We start from the raw sequence: 18,272 nt of genomic DNA, 5'->3' as shown, positions 1-18,272 counted from the left end.
TCCTTGGAAAAAGCAGGAGGTATGGGAAGAGACGGTATCTAGTCTTTGGAAGTCTGGTTTTGCTCCCTCTGCAAGAGCAGATGACATCATGTGTAACATTCAGGGATATTCACATGATTTGTTTCAGTATTAACATTTCCATCCTATCTTTCTCATCGCTGACCTCCCCACATAAACACCCCAAGCTAAGCACAGAGTTTACTCACCCACTCCTTGTGGTAGGATTTCAACAACTGCAAAAAGACACTGACATTATTTTCACTCTCACATGAATGACCTCTTGCAAGCCAAATTGCGCCAAGCTGTTAAAACCCTGCCTGCACAGAGTCAGCTGCGTCCGGACAGACAAGAACGTGGACTTTTCATGAGGAAATGAGCCGCCAGACTAGCTCTCAGGTTGTGTTTCATATTCTCCACCTTTCTGCGTGCACAGAGAATCTCAGTCGGGCCCCACATCTGAAAAGGAACTATGACAGCCATACATGCAGCAGCTCCCCTCAATGTAAAACATGAGTCTAAGTACTTTTTCTCCTTTTTATGCTTTAGCTGTTGCATTACAGTTAAGTATTTGGACTACCCAGCAAATTCCCTTTTTACTCCAGTTTGCACTTTGTTTTTCCCATCTGAACACGGGTGATCCCCTGAAGTGCCTGTCCCTAAGGCTACCTGAGGGTGTTTCTTGCACTTGTGGTATGTAGAGTTCCTGATTAGCAGGTAGTGCTGTCAAAGGTCAGAATTTCTGATCAATAATTCCTTTTAAGATTAACATGTAAAGATAAACTATAAATCTCTTTACCTGCAAGCTTCAATAATCTGCTTTATGCATGCTCATTTGCTTATCCAGTGCGTGGTGGTATGACTACCTGGCCTATACAGGCCAGGATGACCTCAATCCTGCTGGCCCCAGGTGCTGAGGTCTGCTCCCCTGACTGCTGTAACACAAAGAATTTTAGAGGAGCAGATTCTGAAACGCTAAGAGCATACCTATAAATTCACCTTTAATATTGCCATAAAGCAGTGTCCTTTGGCTTAACAGTGCTATACAGAGTTCTTACGCTAGCAGTATAACAGACAGTTAAAAAAGCTTTTAAAGTTATGCTCCTGTTAGCGATGGAAGTCCCCAAATGAGGAGAAAAGATGCATTATTTTTAAGCAGTAGAAATGATGGAAAATAATTTACTTTTTAATACCAAAGAATGACACTTGCCAGATGCAGGGGAACTGAACAGTAATATAGGAGGTCCTGCAGTTGCCTTTCCAGAAGGATAGTGCAGTCTGCAAGTAATTAAACAACAGAAAGCAATACCCATAATTCAACAGTATGTCTTAGCTATTATTTGGTAATTCTTTTTCTCTTGAAATCTCTTATACATAAATATGAGCTTAAAATGGAAATTACTCCTACCAAGTTTTATTTCATTGTGAAATATTCTCATACAGCAATATGCAACCATATCTAAAAAAAAAATCTCTCACTGCCAGCCAAAGCTGACCTGCACTCTCACAAAGCCTGCTATTTTGAATTTGAATGTGCTACCTGGTATGTGGGCAGCAAGCCCCAGGGAGATGATACACCAGTCTGGCAGCACTCCATTCCATGAGGCAGAAGGGTGCTGACAAAGGACGGGGATTTAGAAACCAGCAGCTAGAATGTGAAAACACAGGATTTTTATTTTTCTGGAGAGATTCAGAAATGAGTGTTTTTATGACAAGACTGATGGCAATCCCCAAATTAACCCCCACTAATCAGACACAGAAAACAATTATCGGTTGGCTATTGGCTATTTCCTAGCACTTGCAGTGTTCCCCATGCCCAGGCTGGCAGAGGAAAAATGATTTCCAGAGGTTCCTGCTCCAGACGGCCCCACAGAGCTGCTTCTCCCAGGGAGGCCGCCATCCCTGCGCAGCTCCTATCCTGCAGTAGTCAGACACTGCTTCACTTTCTAAAAACTATTTCATGAGGAATGGGTGTTTTGAATAAAAGCCACTTGGACTTCTTAAACTTATTATATAAGAAATTACTTTTTTTATTCCCTTTTTCTGTGCTCATTTCTTCCTGAACACCCATTTCAATCTAGAGCACTCCATTCTGGTGAGCATTTAGTAAATACTATGATGCAGTATAGTAATAAGAAGCAATATGTAACTTCTCCAGCTTGGACTGATATGGACGAGATGAGAAACAAGAATGTTTCCAAGTACGGTCCTATTACTGGAACACACACACACACAGAAATCTCACCCTCCCTAGCCCCTGCCTGGCCTCTGGGTCCTGATGCCAAAAGATCAGGAATTTACCTTCAGGCTTAAGATGAACATGTACAAGGTAACAACACTTTTTTTTAAAAACAGAACTGTCTAGAGAAAGAAGTAAAGCAACCAAGTCTGAAAACATGAAAAAGCAGAAAGATCCTGGGGAATAGCACTGACTGACTCACACTAACGCAGGGTCCTTCAACCATGTAGAATGAGCTTCAGCTAACCAGGAGCCACTTAATTACTCCCGTTCAGTGGTTTTCCACCCACATGTTTATCATAGTTCATGCTGCTGAGAAGCACTGAAGAAACAGCTTGGAGATGAAAGGCTGCTCCTCTCATAGGTAATGGGTGCTGCAAAAGCTCTTTCTGAAAGCTTCTGCGCTGCCCATATCCAGATGCCTCCATCCAGGCAGGATTACCTGCCTCATGGTGTGAGGGTTCATGCCCTGAGAAGTTCCGTGCTTTGGATTAGTAAATAAGGGGATCCTTTAGCACCAGCTGAAAGGGCAGGTTTGTTTAGACAAAATACCTCAAATCAAAGTCCCTCAAGGCTGTCCATTCCTTTATCCTAGGGTAAGAAACTAGCAGTAGATGGAAGGAAATTTTTGCAAACACAGCCTGTCTGAAAAGTTTAAGTGGCTGAACAGGAGGTTTGATCTTCTCAAGAACCTCCTGGGCAAGGTTATCAATCTCTTGCAGTCTGCAGGCTCCCAGTGGTCTCAATTTCAAAGACAAAAGGACACATCACTCCCACACTACAGCCACTTGCAGCATCGGCCACAGCACAGCCAGGGCAAGTTTTGAAGAGCTCGAGAGCCCTGCAGATGGCACACAGGAATGTTCTCCCCTTCTGGCATGGCAGCTTCCTAAACAGGCACAGGAGCAAACTGTGCACATCCACTTGTCTCACTTTCTCTGATGAGGTACAACAGGCCAGATCTTTCACAGATATTAAGGTGCTGCCATTTACACTGAGTAGTTAATGGGCCCTAAGGATTAAAATAATTACACAAATCAATGTATAGCTAATTAAAAAAAAAGAATCCTGTACTTTTTGCTTTCAAACTTCTTGTTACCAAGAAGTGAATCAGGCTTCTTGTCAGATAATTTATAGAATAGCAGTTTCCATAACAACGTAACTGCTCAACGAAGCAAAAATACCTAGCAGAGTTGCCATTGTCATGAAATAATTGACCACAACAGTGAGTGAAGGAAGCTGCATCACAACAAAGATTGCTTCATGTCAACGTGGTCAATTCAAATCTAACAACACTAGATCAAAGACCATCACTCCCTCATGAGTCACTACAAATCATAGCACATACAGAAGAGGCAGAGCAAGATGGTCCTGAACAAATATTTTTTCCCCACAGTCACATCTAATCATTTAATGGTTGCAGAACTGCATGGTGGCCAACAACACAGCAGGTAATTTTAGGACCTAATGGTTTCCGATAGAGAAATACAAGCAAGAACATCTCACTCAGTTTGTGTCTCCATATGAGCAAAAACACAGGATGCTTTTTCTTTTTTTAAAAGGAGTGTTTGTTCCAGAAAGACTTGTCAAATATTGTCACACTGCAAGACTCAAGAGGGGGTAACTCGCACCTACTGCAAAAAACACCTACTTCATTGAAAAAAGCCACTCTACCTGTTGAGCACTTACTTCTTTGCTCCCGTGAACCACAGAAGCAGCAAGCCCAGGGCCAGGTCTGTGTGTACATGCTCCGGGTTAACGCCTCTGAAGCAGGCCTGCGGAGTCCATCCTGCTCAGCCCCATCGCAGGTCTGCTCTGGATCCTGTTATATCCTGGGAATGCAGTGAGCATTTTTTGTTTATTTAGGGTTTCTCCAGCTGAGAAAGCTTGAAACAAAGAGAAGTGATGCAGCAATCCATCCAAGTGGATATGTCTGTAATACAACATTAAGGCACGTGGTGCCAATCCCTGCAGCCAGGACAAGATTATATGTGGATGGGAGCCCTCCTGAGAAAAGTGTTCGAGCATTGCCCGAGCCAGAGGGAGTCACCTCTGTGTTCAGAGTTTACCTGGAGCAAACCCTACCATCAGCCACAACTGTTTTTTTTTTTTTCCTCAGCTAGAACTAGTTAAGTCAAGAAGGAGCCCTAGGAGCAAAGCAAAGTAGCACATACCTCACCTGGCACATCAGGGCAAGCAGCGAAACCAAGTCAAACTGCCAGTACAGTACCCCAGCAAACTGAGCTGGCCTGAAACACTGACCACGCAGCTCCACAGGCTCCAAGTAGCTGTGCTTGTTCCCAGCACTGTCAACTTTGCTCTGGAGAGATGGCTCTGTCGTGCTTCCAAACCTCACACCTGAAACAGTGACTAAAAGCTGCAGTACAAAGTGTTTACGTCTCTAACTCAGGGATGTCTCAGCATGATACCTGCACGTGCCATGTAACAAGTCGAATCTGTTACCCTGTTCTTTTCCCTTTGCATCCCTTGCTCCTTACAGATTGGCAGTAAGGTGAGCACAGTCTGGAGTTGGCTCTGCCCGTAGGCAGTCCTGAGTCACTCAGGCCATGCTTTCATAACCTTAAGCAGCCAAGGGATTTTTCCCCAGACTTCGATGTTATGAGTCACCTTGGTGTCCGAGTGCTTTTTCTGCTCTAAGTGACATAATATTGATAACCCTGAGAAACAACAAGCTTGATGGGAACTCTGTGGGGATCTTGAGCCTTGGGAAGAATCAGGATGGTCTTTCAGTTCACTACACGTTGCTTGGCTAACACTCCTTACAGCTTTCTTTTCCCTTCTGTTTAACCAGAAATTTCTATTCTCTCCTCCTTTACCAACCTCTATAAATCCACTTCTCCATCCTCTATTTCCTCTCCCCAACACCAGGGAGAACCTGGGCACACACATACCCAGATAGCTTTGGACATTACAGAAGCAAAGAGAAAGTAAGGTCACACAGGAGTCTTATCTCCGGCTTTGCAGTTCTGGCCTGCTTTAAAAGCAAGACACGTATTTTCTTTAATTATTCATTTGGGTAACTGCAACCTCTGAGCAAACTCTCTTAGGCTGCTGACTCTTCTTGCTGCCCATCTTGCAGCAGCAGGAAGCTGTAGGACATAGAAACACCTCAGCATGCAGGTACACGAACCGCCAGAATAACTAAAACATTTGTCAGAAATAAAGTGCAGTAAAGCAAAGAGAAAAATAAAGCAATTAATCATTCAAACAGGTATGAGAGAGAGAGAACTGCAAAAGGAAGCCAATAGCTTGTGCCGTCTTCCTTGGAAGACTGTCAGCCCACTGACAGGAAGATTAAGGATGCTGATGGGAACTCCTCTCTCAGTGCAGTTAGCTTTAAAAGCATAGGACAATAATCTACTTTCACAGGTCTGCCTGTGGCTTTCCCACAATGCGTCTTTTGCTCCCGTTACTCTAAATAATAAAGGATGATCCCTTGCAGTGCTTCATTTCTGGCTGCTGCCCTCACAGCTGAGGTGGAAGAATTGACAGGCGCACTTGGGCATTTATTGGATTTGCAGCTTTTCTGATGTGTTAAATGTGTTTTGTCCTGCTTAACTCATACAGTTCTGCGTACACCAGCATTTGCTGGTGTAACCACCAAAGGTCCAGACCCACTGCCACACTTCCTTTGTAAAAAGACCAAAGGGTGAAATCCCTGGAAGGCAGAATATTAATTTCAAAGCACTGGTTTTAACAATGTACTTGACATTGGGCTTGAAGAGCCTGCGCAGCTTTCAGTTCACCTCTCCTTGACCCTCTGGGGAGGACAATACTCACTGCCATATCCGCAGCTTAAGCTGGATTGTCTGTTCTAGGAGCTCACTCCTTTAGGAACCTGTTTAACAGATAGAATTGCACTGGCAGATTGCCCTGAGTGGCTCCTTGAGTTAAGTTCTCCGACCATTCCCTTGGCTTGGTTACTGAATTGGGTAATCAGGGGTTGGGGAAAAGCAAGAAGGGGAAATTATTTAGAAACAAAGTCAGTGCTGTCCCTTCTCCCTGTCCAGGAGAGGCTAACTTTTTGCTACTTGCTTTTCTTTTACAGCCCTGTAAGTTTTTTGCCTGAGCAGGAAAAGAACGAAGAACACAATCTTATACTACCCTCTTATACCAGTGTTTATTTTCAGCCTTGTTTCCTAATACCACAGTGAAGGCCTTCATACATCCTGTACCTGTGGGGTGATGACTTCACTTGCATCAGCCACTTGCTCTCCATTCTCTGCATGCTTGAATCAGTCTGTCCTCCCTGCAGTTTCAGAAAGGGTCTGCGCTATCGTCACCCCTGTAGTGATTTCCATGCTGAAAGATAATTTATGCTGTACACACGGGAACCTTCACACTGCAAGAGCCTCAGCTCCTGAAACACTTGATCTAGATGTCCACAAGACCTGCCTGTTATTTTCAGTTCTTAGCATCCACCTGGGGAAGACTCACAGCAGGCATGAGCAGTGCAGCTAAAAAAAAAAAAAAGAAAAACTTGCCTCTGACTTGTTTCCCTTAACCCATTCATCCTTTTTTTTTCCTAGGCTGAGGTTCTCCAAAGGACACACCAAGCCTATCTGGGGGAAGAGGAGCTGAAACAGGTGTCAGGTGTCTACGGACAGAGGCTGTCCCAGCTCTCAGCTGAAATGCATTTTAGAATCTAAATGGCTAATGCCAGTGTATAACTGTAAATAAACTGTTGTATCCTTAACTGTTTTCTTGGCTATTTGATTGGGATAATGCATATAACATAAAACACTAGTGAAGTTTTAAAAGTAATTAATGTATTTCTAAAAAGTCAAATCAATAATTAAATTCACTAGATTTTTTTCTTGAAATGCAAGGCAATAACAGGTCATGCTGTGAGCAAAGCTTTAGTCCAAGGTTACTGTAGATAACACTGCTATGTTTTGCAGTCAGTAGGCCCCAAATGAGCATTAAGGTTGTGTAGGTGCCTGACCAAGATGGTGGCACATCTGCAATACACAGCATTGATTTACATCTTCTCCATCCAGGCAATAGCTTTTTTTCCCTCCCCATCCAAACAGATGCAGCTACAGGGTTTGTTTCAGGCTTTGTCTGAGGGATTAAAACCATCTCAATATAATCTCTTTTTGTTTTATATACTGATAGAAGCTTTAGAGGAGAAAATTAATGCCACAATGGATTTCATTAATCATACCAGGCTTGGTTTGCTGTAGTAGGCACATCCAGCAGAAGGTGCTCACAATCAGTTTAAACATTAAACTCCCTCCTCTGTTTAAATAGTGCTGATCAAATCTCTGACAGTATGGTTCCTGTGTCAGGGCAGTGGGATTCCTTTAAAAGCTGTAGTACTGTTCATCTCGCCTTCTGGCGAGTCCCATTTCCAGCAACGTTGGCCCCACTTGATCGCAAGGACAAAAGCTCTAACAAAATCAGTGCCTGGGGAACTGCCGGGAGATAAAGGAGGAGTCACCTCCGGGTCACGGGGGGCGTAATAGCCCACGGTCACCATTGCAAGATGGGTGCCAGCAGGATGAACATGGCACGAGGTAGCGGGTCTCCACCTGGGTTTTGGACAGCAGGTGCTCGCATGACAAAAAGCACCACTGGCATTAACCGCTGCCACCAGGACAAGAGCCAAGAACAGACAAGTCCTGCTAGCTGGGCTGTCGGGGCGCACCCCCCACGGAGGGCTAGGTCCTGGTGGCAGATGGCCAGAGGGAAGTCTGCATTCCCCCAATTCTTGCTCTAACCGTTAGGAATAATCTGCAGCTCTCCAGGGACCTCGGTCTGACATGAGGCAGGAACCAGCCATGCTAGAAAACTGCATCAGCCCTCAACCGTTCCAGCCAAAAACATCCTTGGGACTGATGCGTTGGGCAGCTGCATGCAGATGAACACGGTCTAAGTGAACCCTCTGTGGAGAGAAAACAAGCCCCATGGAAGTAGGGGCTAGAAGTAAAAGCTAAAAATTTAACTGTTTTTTTCAGCAAACCTCCAGGAGTCAAAACCACAGCTTTCTTGTCAAACGATTCTGTTCAATCACTATCAATCAGAGCCCCTCCTGAAATTAAACCACCAAGAGAAACTAAGGAAACAGTCCAAGCAGACGTAATGATGCACACTTTTACCCTGCCTTGCTCTGCCTCAGCCTCCCCTCCTGTGGCAATAAGTAGTGCCTGGATCAGAGGGGAGAAATGAAGTCAACAAAAACAGAACTGAAAACCAACTCCATGGAGCTCGGTTACCTGGCAATCCTGCCTCCTCCCGGAGCCGCAAGAGCTCTGAGCACAACTGACTACGACTCCCAAAATTCCCCGAGGTCGCTTTGAAGGCAAATGTTCTCGGAGAACATCCAAACCAATCTGAAATTGAAAGCAAGCCCCGGTGGCTGTTGGAAGCTGTAGTCAGCTCTCCAGGGGCGAACTACCGAGTAGAAAGGCTTGGAGAGCTGCTCCCTGAACCAAAAGAGCCCGGCAGGCAGCAGGCAGGGAGCGCTGTGCTCGACCTTCCCAGTACCTACCCGGGGGGGCTTTTCCTCCCCGTGCCCTCACCAGAAGCAGCCAGTTGGGCACCGTGCCGAAGCCCCGCTCCCTCCCCAACCCCTAAAGGCACCCCAAAAGGCCGATGAGCTGGGGGGCTGGGGGGGGGAGCCGGGAAGGCGGGGGCCGGCGGCGGCGCTCCCCGCCCAGCAGCGGCAGCCGCGGGCCGGGCGCGGGGGGCGCAGCGGAGCGGTGGCGGCGGCGGCGGCGGGGGAGCCTCGCAGGGCCATGTCGGCGCCGTGCCTGCCCCTGCCCGCCGCCGGCTCAGCACCGGCGGATGCGGACAGCGCCGGAGGCATGGAGCCGCCCGCCGGCACCACCGGGACCGGGAGCAGGACCGGGGCCGCCGGCTTGGAGCTGGCCCTGGAGGAGGAGCTGGCGCTGCTGGCCGCCGCCGGGGAACCGCCGGAGCCGCCGCCCGTCGCTGCTGCTGTCGCTGTCGCCGCCGCCGCCGCCCGGGACCCCGAGCTGCTGTCGTTGATCCGGCAGAAGGAGAAGGACCTGGTGCTGGCGGCGCGGCTGGGCAAGGCGCTGCTGGAGCGCAACCAGGACATGAGCCGGCAGTACGAGAGGATGCACAAGGAGCTGACCGATAAGCTGGAGGTGAGGCCCCGCGCCGCGGTCCTTTCCCCGCCCGAGCCCTTCCGGAGCTCCCTCTGGTCGTGACGGGGTCTAAAAGCAAGGGAGCGAATTAAAAATAACCCCCCAAAAGCCCCGAGGCCTGGGGGAGAGGCACAGCACAGCCGCGCCGGCCTGCAGCGCCCCGGCCCCCCGGCTGCTTTGCCCCAGGCCCCGGGCGAGGGCACGGCCCGGAGCCGCCTCGAAGTTGGGGCTGTGCAGCAGCAGCGAGGTGCTGGGCATGTGTCAGCCTCCTGCTGGAGCTGAGGCATTAGGCAGGGCAGGAGATAAGCCCTGGTGATACAGCCCTGCTAGGTGGTTGCTCTGAAAAATACCTACAGGTATGGAGATGTTTAGCTCAACCCCCGGGCTCCTGCCATTTATTGATTTTAAGGTTGAAATGGAGCTGTTACAAAGAAAAGGACTGGTGCTGGCAGCTGCTTTTGGAACAACTCTCTTGCACAACTATGCACAACTGTCACCCTGCTCCTTTTTCAGAGATACTCTTGAAATTTTAATCCCTGATACTGGGTACAAGAAAAAGCCTCACCTTCCTAGAGAGTTTGAACAATACTGGGTTAACATTCAGATTTCAAGTCCCAGCCCCAGACCCATTCTTTCTGCACAGCCCTGCATATTTCTGTGTTCATCCCTCACGGACTTTCATCTCTCAAGTTCAAGAGGATTCATGAAATTAATGTATGGCCTTTGTTCTCAGATCATCTTCTTCCCAAAAGGGGAAATTTCTCTCTATTATTGAACTCAGCACTTCACGCTGGCTGGTTTCTTCCTCTTTGCAGGGAAATCTCTGCATTTACTATTCTGGTAGAAACAATAGTGAAGGTGACATTTGCTCAAATTGTTATTTAGCAGCACTATTTATCAGATTAGAATTTCTCAGAGTGTTAAAATGTGCTGGAGTGAACGTTTTCAGGTTGATCTTTAAGCAAGAACAGACGTATGTGGCATTGTGCTGACGTGGTTCCCCTGACGAGTTGGAGTAAAACCTTTCCTACCGTTAAAGAAAAATGCACAACTTCAGGCGCTTCCTGGGCTGCTGTGAATGAGTTCTGGCGACTCGAACACCACTCACTGTTTGCAAAACGTAAAGGTGAAAAGGAGAGGGGAAAACTAAGAACTATGACTTTGGAGTACTTTAACATTCCCCAAATGGTTCCCTCCACTCTTCTGGGCCCATTTAGAAGGCGAATGAAGGGGTGATGAATGCAGCCAGTTGTTTACATTTTTCATCTCACTACTGTAGCTCTAACTTTCCAGTTGAATAGCAGATTCCTGTTTTTCAGGCTATGCATCTGATAGGAGCTATCTGCTTACGGGTCAGGTTTTTTCTGCTGGGTTTGGCAGATCCGAACTGTGCTACTTCACACACACACAAAACCCAACCTCAAATGTTAATATTCTGTAACACAAGCCCTGTAAGACTCACTTCTACAGATTAAACATTGGCCTCCTCCTGTTGCCACTAAAGTAAACAAAATTTCACAATAAGCTTTTCAATTTTGGAGGAAGGGGGAAGAAGGCCCCACGTGTTACCTCCATCCCTGCACTGACAGCTTTCTCAAGATAACCAGAAGCAAAACTCAGATGAAATCCTTGGTGACAGTTGCACCTGGTGTAGCGGTGTATGAGTACCACTTAGGAAAGATTTCCTCCCAGGCAGCAGCTCAGAGTTGGTTACAAGAACTCAGTGAAGCCTCTCCAGTTCCCAACAGCCAACGTGCTGGCCTGTGCTTCTGGTACTTTGCCTCAAGACACTGCCTTTGCAGTGTTGTCACCACATTGTTGGTGAGAAACATCTCTTCTTACTCTGTGCTTAGGTTTGTTCCCTGTGGCAGTGTGCACACGGGACACAGATATCTGCCCATGGCCACATTGGTTCTAATTCTGCAGGTGTTACTGAAGTGCAGCACTCCTACCATAGACCTACTCTGGCAGCTTTCACTTCAGACCCTGAATTCAAATTTGTTTCTAAACAGAGTTGAAGTCCTGTAATAAATTCTGATATGTAATCTCAATTATATATATCCTCTGCAAGCGACTAAAACAGTTAATGCCTTGTTCTGTTGATACCAAGAAGCTTGCCCCACCTAAGCATTTTTCAGTGCAGACCCTCTTTGTCAGCTGGGAACTCCTCCTTGCTCTCAGCTTGTTAAACAAGGATCAGCCCAGCTCAGTCAAGTCAAAGAAAACCTGCTTTTGGAATTAAATACCTTCTAAAAAACAGTTCCACACAGAAATCAGCGAGCAGCTGGTGGACAGAGATACACTTGTAAAACATGAAACCCTCCTACTGAGGACATCAGTTTGCCCTGTCATCACTACATACCAAAAAAAAAAAGCTATACAGATCTGCAGCTGTGCAGGTGCTGGGGTGAGGGCAGGCAAGGGGAGACTGCTGCAGAGAGAGGAGGAGGCAGGAGGGATCGGTCAGCAGGTGTGGGCTGGTTGTTCCTCCCTCTTCACAACAGCCTCTCCACACCCCACTGCACCCTTCCAGTCCCTCCATGAGAGAATAAACTGCGAGAATAAACTTGCTGTTCCTCGCCTCCCTCCAGCTCCTGCCTGTGTGATGGCTGCTTATTGGAGCCGTACGTAGCATGGATTTTCCCTTGCAGTAAGGCCCTAAAGTGGTTTTTAAATGATTGGCAAGGCTTACCAGTGGCTTCTAAATCACATTTGAGTATGTCTGCGTGCACCAGGGAACTTCAGCTGCGCTGCTGCTCCTCAGCAGGCTGAAGTTTCATCTTCCATTTAGAGAAGGCCCTGGATCTTTCTGAACGTTGCCTAGCAGTGAAAGAGACAGAGCTGTAAAACCCAGCATTTCTGTGTGCTGCTGAAAGCGAAATTGTGGCTGCTCCAGCCACACTTAGTTGTCATAGGCCTGGTGCTAGGATCTCCTGCCTACCTATTGCATCAAAAATAATTATAACACTATAATACTGCTGAGTGTTTTCAAGGAGTGCTCTTTCCTTTAGCATCTGGTAACACAGGGAAACATTTTTGCTTTGGGCTGGTTTTTTTTTTTTTTAAATCAGCCTTCCCTCATATTTGAGGGTTTTCCAGAAAGTCCTGGATTTGTGGAAGAATTTGGAAGGGCACAAGCAGGGTGTTGCTATGCTGGAAGGAATCTAGAAGCTTTGGGGATAAGATCAAGGAACACGGCATCTTCTGCAGGGCAAAAGAGGTAGACGATCAGTGATGGCACAGGCCAGAGGCTGCTGGAGAAGTGCAGAGCGTTGACATTCAGACTTGCTCAGGAAGGTGACAGAGACCCTGCCAGGAGGCTGTGTGTCATCAGCAGTAGGTACCCAGGGGAAACAGCCACCTCACAGCCTAACAGGCAATAAAAAGCCACTTCACATAAATGCAGTGCAATTTTCCTTCCCTCCTAGCAGCTTTATTTTCCCCTCCTAACATAAGCATCATGGGGATTGCTCACTGGGGGATGATAACCTCAGAAAAATGGGAGAGTGCTGCCAGTGCTGGGCCCAGTGGGTTTCTGTTTGCTGAGGCACATTCCTAAAAGGCTCGTGAATCTGGTGGAGAGTAACCGCAGGTTGTTCTGGGGGACAGAAAACAAATGACAAGGAGAGGGCTCCTGCTCTTCTTGTTTCCCCGCTGATCTTAGGACACCGCCATGTCCCAGTCTGTGACCATTCAACAAGTACGAACATGGCTTCAGTCACCAGGGGAAATCCAAGCTCAGATTTTCAGAGCAGAGATTCTTTGAAATGGGCACAAGAAATCTGTTTTGACCTGATTTGCAGCTCTGTATCAGTCAAGCCCTCATTTTACTGAGCCTGTAAAACATCCAGAAGTTCCACCAGCTTCATGCTGTCCCTCATATTGCAACCAGTCCTAAACTCACCAGACCTGAGAGTTGTTCCTGAAAAACCTGCACCCCAGAATAAGCACATGCAATGAAACTACTTCATTATATCCATCGCCACCCCAGAGGGGACTGTATCAAACAACAGAATTACTGTGGACTGTCAAACCACCAGGCAACTAATTAGGTCAGGAATAGAAGGAGCAAATGGATAGATGATTCAAGTGTTGTTTGTAAGACCCCAATGACAAGAAGGATGCCTCATCTAGGTTCCTCGTCATCAGGAAAGATACAGTTTGTGTAATTTTGACTATAAAGGCAATTTTTAGAAGAATTATGCCACTGCCCACTGAAATACTGCGTTGGAGTTAACGTAGGCTCTGCTAAATCAATTGGCCTGCCTGACCTATATTTTCCACTTATTGACATGCAGCCTGCTTTACCCTTTTGGCAGTTGTTTCAGTAAAAATTCAATGCACTGATCTACAGAGGCCAAGGACAGGCCACGTGCTGGAAATGGGAAGCAAGTTTAGTGCCTGTGACCTGTCCTGACGTGGGATGGGATTGCCACCTCCATGGTACTAGAGTGTAACAATGCCATTCTCCTTCCTGCAGGAAAGGAGGCAGTGCTAAGCACGAAGGAGGGGAAGGAGGCAGCATTCACTTCTTTCCTCCCTTCCTAACCTCTTCTTCCCTCTCCCGTTATCTAGCACCTAGAACAAGAGAAGCACGAACTGCGGAGGCGATTTGAGAACAAGGAAGGAGAATGGGAAGGAAGGGTGTCTGAACTGGAAAGCGATGTGAAGCAGCTGCAGGATGAGCTAGAGAGGCAGCAGGTTCACCTGCGTGAAGCCGACCGTGAGAAGACACGGGCTGTCCAGGAACTCTCCGAACAGAACCAAAGACTCCTGGACCAGCTCAGCAGGGTGAGTCGCCGCAGCATGGCGAGGGCAGGCACCCAGCCGCCCCGGGAAGGGCTCGTGGCTCAGCTCTAAGCAGCCTTTCTGACAAGTGAGTGGGAAAGATTGCTTAGGGAGAGGAAATGGTTCTGCGTTTACGCAGATTACACCAGTGCGTCTATAAAACATGCTGCCTTTAAACTGAATTTTACACCTTTAAGGGGTGTTGCGTTTCATGTTTTGGGAGTTGAGTGGTCATTTAACGCATAGATACCGTATCCAAGTCTGCTTTACCAAATCTATTTCTAAGTTTATGAGTAGACTAAACAAATGTAAAACAAGAAAAAGACTCATCTGTGACAGGAGAGGCTCTTTGCTGGCCTCCCTTTTTTGATATCCATTGTTTATGAAGTTTTTAAATTGAACATACTGGGTTGTTCCAAGATGGTGTGTCACTACAAATAATTTCACCATGTTTAGATGTGTGAGAACCTCCTGAAATTCCTTGGAATGGCATGTTTCAGCAAAGAGCTTAGCCTCTGAATGAAAGAGGATTTATAGTAAGGCTGCTACAAATCAGCCTAATTGACTGGCTGCTTCCAGCACGGGTTTCTTTCTGAGAGCAAAAGACTTAACAGTTGCTACCTCCTCCCCCAGAAGCTGACCTGTCTTCTAGAATTAAGAATCTTGGTTTTTTCTCCCCACTGAACAGTCGGTACAAACCATAATTTTACTGCTTGAGAACAGTTACTGCAACAGATGAAAGCATTTTCTCTCCAGTTGTATATCCCCTAAATTGCATAGAACAAAGACACGCACCACAGACTCATGCTGAAGAGGCCTATGTAATGGTAGGAGAGAATATTTCAGACCAGATTTGGTCAGGGGTGGGACTCGGGGGCTGACACAGATGTTTCTTAAGGGAAGGTCAAGAGCTCAGTTATAACACTAGGACCTGAAGACTGAAACTGGCCTAGCACACAGGTCTGTTCACTTGCTTTTACGTAACCTGAGTGCAGTTTGCCTCTGCCTCTGGAGAGAAGAGGTCTTCAGTATAATGCTCTGTACTGGCACTTGAAGAAACCATCCCTCAGTCTGCTGTAGGTTTTCTTGTCAGCCTCTGAAAAACAGTCACTTAGTCTGGGGATCTGATTTTTACAAAAAATATTTCCTTAGCTCAAGAGAACTGCTAAGTTTATGAGGGCTTTTAAAGCACTATCTCCCAAGTGTAGCTAGAGAGATCTTTCACCTCTTCTCTGGACAGAACCTCTCACGTACAACATGGGTAAGAGGTTCAAGCCAAGCCCTTGTGTTATGTTACATTTTTATCTGGTGCTCAGGACTTGGCTCCCATCAGATTTGGTGGCCCTCAGGGATTTTCTGTGTATGCACGATTTCCATCATTGCCTAGGAAATGTAAGATTTTATGGTCCCAGTGGAAGCATAAACTAGAGACCAGCCTAGAAGGTAGAAGAGGAAAACCAGACAGCTTGCTTTGGGCTTTAAACAGCATGGGATTATCCTCACATGACACTCCAGCTGCAGGAACCTCTCATAGCCCAGCTGCTCAGAGAGCCTCTCTGCAAAGCCTTGTGCAAAGGAGCCACCAAGTTAGGTCTTCCAGCATGCAGTGGCAAAGTATAGCTTTTGTTCCCTTAGCTCCCTATTGCTGCCAGAAATAATCTTAATCCATTCACTGCAGAATTACTGCATCCCAAAGTTGCTTCTAGGTGCTGCCCTCGCTGCTCCAGTCCCACCCTGCTCCCAGCACTGAGTAGGGGACAGTTGTTCCACAAAGCCAGGTAAGGCAGAGGGATACAGGTAGCAGCTTACACTTGCTGAGGCTCCTCAGCCAAGATCAGTGCTCACCGAATCTGTCACCTGGCTAAGAATTGCCATTAACTCAGGCACAGCAGTGGATATAGATGGAGCATAAATAGTTTTCCTAGAGCTCTAAGAGTCTGAGCAAACTGAAGTCAAGTTGGGAATGGTCTGTTGTTGTTCAGCCAGGGCTTTGGTTGAGGCTGTTAAAAAATCTCAGCATTACATTAGCACTTGATTACTGGGTGCTTGTTATCCACATTTGCTGCTCCATGGTGCAATTCCATCATACTTGTCTAGTCTCTTGTTCTGAAAATGTTACATATGTAATGCTTGAGGCAGCAGTAGTGCTTAGACACTGGCCATCCACACAGCTCTGGCTCCTGCTACTACTTAGACTTTCAATAAATAAAAGGACATACAGCTGTGTGGACACTTGCCTACAGCAATGTTATCGTAGCCTGGAGTCTTGCTCAGGATCATGAACTGAGTACTGGCAGAAGACAAACCCTGCAAAGAAGCGCTATTTCGGCTTCTGTGAACTTCGAAATGTTGCTTTTATGCTCTCTGCATTCCTGGTTCTGCATTTTGCATCTCAGTGGGTTGTTTGGGAGGAAAGGGTTAAGAGAAGCCTGTGATAAGGCAACAAAAGCCTCAACTCTACCCTTATCCACCACTGAACACCATGCTAGAGGCTTCACTCACAGGAGGACAGAGAAACGTTACTCTCTGGTATGAGACGTTCTACATGAGATAGATACTACCTCTTTAAAATTGAATTTCTGTGGTTTAGCAATTAACAGCTCATGGCCCAGTTTCACAAGACATGAGCATCTCTCCAGGGGAAGGCATTCCCTTGGCACGAGGATCTGTGTGTCGAACGATGGGCTCAGCCTCACGACCTACTAGCCCACATGGTCCTGCTTGCTTCTTTGGGAGTTCCCAAGCTTCAGCCCCTTTTACCTCAAAGCAGGGCAGCATCCACCGTCTCCATCATCCTCCTTCCTGCTGCAATACTCTTTTGCTATCTAATTAAGCCTGTGGTCTTTTTTTTTTTTAAAAATAAGTACCTTCCCCAGAGATGAAGGGCCAACCCCACACTTGTTTCCCCCAGTCTGAACCTGGGACAAATGCTAACCAATCAAGCATGCGTTCCCACACACCCACACAAGGGTAGCAAAGGGACCCAGAAAGCTCTGCCTTGCAATTCAATCGTGGGACTGAAAATTCCATCCTCGATTCTGGCACTGACTGGTAAGGAAAACTCAAGGATAGGGATTTTAAGTCTGTTCCAGTCTCTAAAAATGGCAATAACTGTCTTGCCTTAGAGTTGCCACAAGGCTAAAATAAGGGCTATAAAATGACTTGAGGTCTTCAGATGAGATGATCATATAGGAGAACTTTACATAGCTAATAATAGTAAGTAGGTTATAAGGAACTTTGCCACCTCTTGAAATACGGTCTTCAGCGTGGTTCTCTGTTTCTAGCAGAGCAGAAACACTGCCCAGTTACAGCAGCATTAAACCACATGGAAGTGAGGTGGGATCAACTGGGAGTTCAGTCAAAGACATGACTCAGATGCTGAAGATCAAGTTTAAGATCTCCACAGTAACCTTTTTTTTTTTTAGTTTTCTAAGTGATGATTAAAGCCTGTTCTGCATGTTGATTTGATTCCCCTCCCCCTGTCTCAGCACAGCAAAGCATGTAGGAATTCTCAGTAGCGCGTCCGTACCGAGCCAAACACTGATTTTACAGAGGAGAGCTGCAGAGCACATACACCAAGGTACACACTGCTCACCATAAACACTCAAGTACAGGAGGCAAAGCACAGTTCTGCTGAGAAAGTCGTGGCTTGGAATTATGTGTTTTGTTTCCAGCTCCTTCAGTCTCTCCCATCTGTTTCAGTTCCTCATTTGAAAAAAAAAATCCTACACTTTCTATCCTTATAAGTTCAAGAATTATGGGGGTGGAGCCGCATAGGCAAAGATCTCCTCTTGTGTGTGCTCCCAGCAGCTCTACCACATCAAGTCCTGTCCCCACCTTTGGGCTTCTAGGAGCAACGAATACAACAATAACAAGCAGCCCTTTGCCTATAACGATGCAACATATTACTACTTTGTCAGGAAGTGAATGAAAAAAGACTTTCACACTGTTTCTAAGTGGCTTCACCAGATGGCTTTCCCACACACTTCCTGCTACCAACCCTGGGCTCCCATAGCTGTTTGCTGCATGGAGCTTGGGTGAGAATGTATCCTTCCAGTTCAGTTGGGTTTCTGCTATGGTGCACAACACATAAGGAGGTAATTTCACAGTGT

At 46.7% G+C, this 18,272-nt stretch overlaps 2 protein-coding genes across 24 annotated transcripts in view; one reads left to right on the top strand and one right to left on the bottom strand.

Moving 5' to 3' along the window:
• Positions 1–18,272, bottom strand: part of CIT (citron rho-interacting serine/threonine kinase) — a 120,748-nt gene that overhangs the window by 84,887 nt on the left and 17,589 nt on the right. For 4 of the 21 annotated variants that reach the window (XM_066978896.1, XM_066978895.1, XM_066978903.1 and 1 more), the window contains exons 1-2: positions 797–962; positions 207–456 (exon numbers count right to left, since the gene is read on the bottom strand). The exons of 4 other annotated variants lie outside the window; for them this stretch is intronic. The gene's annotated coding sequence lies outside the window, so the exon portion shown is untranslated. Of the gene's footprint in view, positions 1–206; positions 457–796; positions 965–3,925; positions 4,069–6,432; positions 6,683–18,272 lie in introns of those variants that run through there. 13 more of the 21 variants (XM_066978904.1, XM_066978906.1, XM_048063840.2 and 10 more) reach the window with 10 other exon arrangements.
• BICDL1 (BICD family like cargo adaptor 1) overlaps positions 8,669–18,272 on the top strand; it is a 52,643-nt gene continuing 43,039 nt past the window's right edge. Inside the window, exons 1-2 of one of the 3 annotated variants that reach the window (XM_048063856.2) lie at positions 8,669–9,372; positions 13,948–14,163. In XM_048063856.2, coding sequence (XP_047919813.1) covers positions 8,998–9,372; positions 13,948–14,163 — 591 coding nt within the window. In that variant the 5' untranslated portion in view covers positions 8,669–8,997. The remainder of the gene's footprint in view (positions 9,373–13,947; positions 14,164–18,272) is intronic. The other 2 variants (XR_010825516.1, XR_010825515.1) reach the window with 2 other exon arrangements.

This window comes from Anser cygnoides, chromosome 17, assembly GCF_040182565.1.
Source record: "Anser cygnoides isolate HZ-2024a breed goose chromosome 17, Taihu_goose_T2T_genome, whole genome shotgun sequence".
NCBI lineage: Eukaryota > Metazoa > Chordata > Aves > Anseriformes > Anatidae > Anser > Anser cygnoides.
This window is presented reverse-complemented; position numbering and strand designations above follow the sequence as displayed.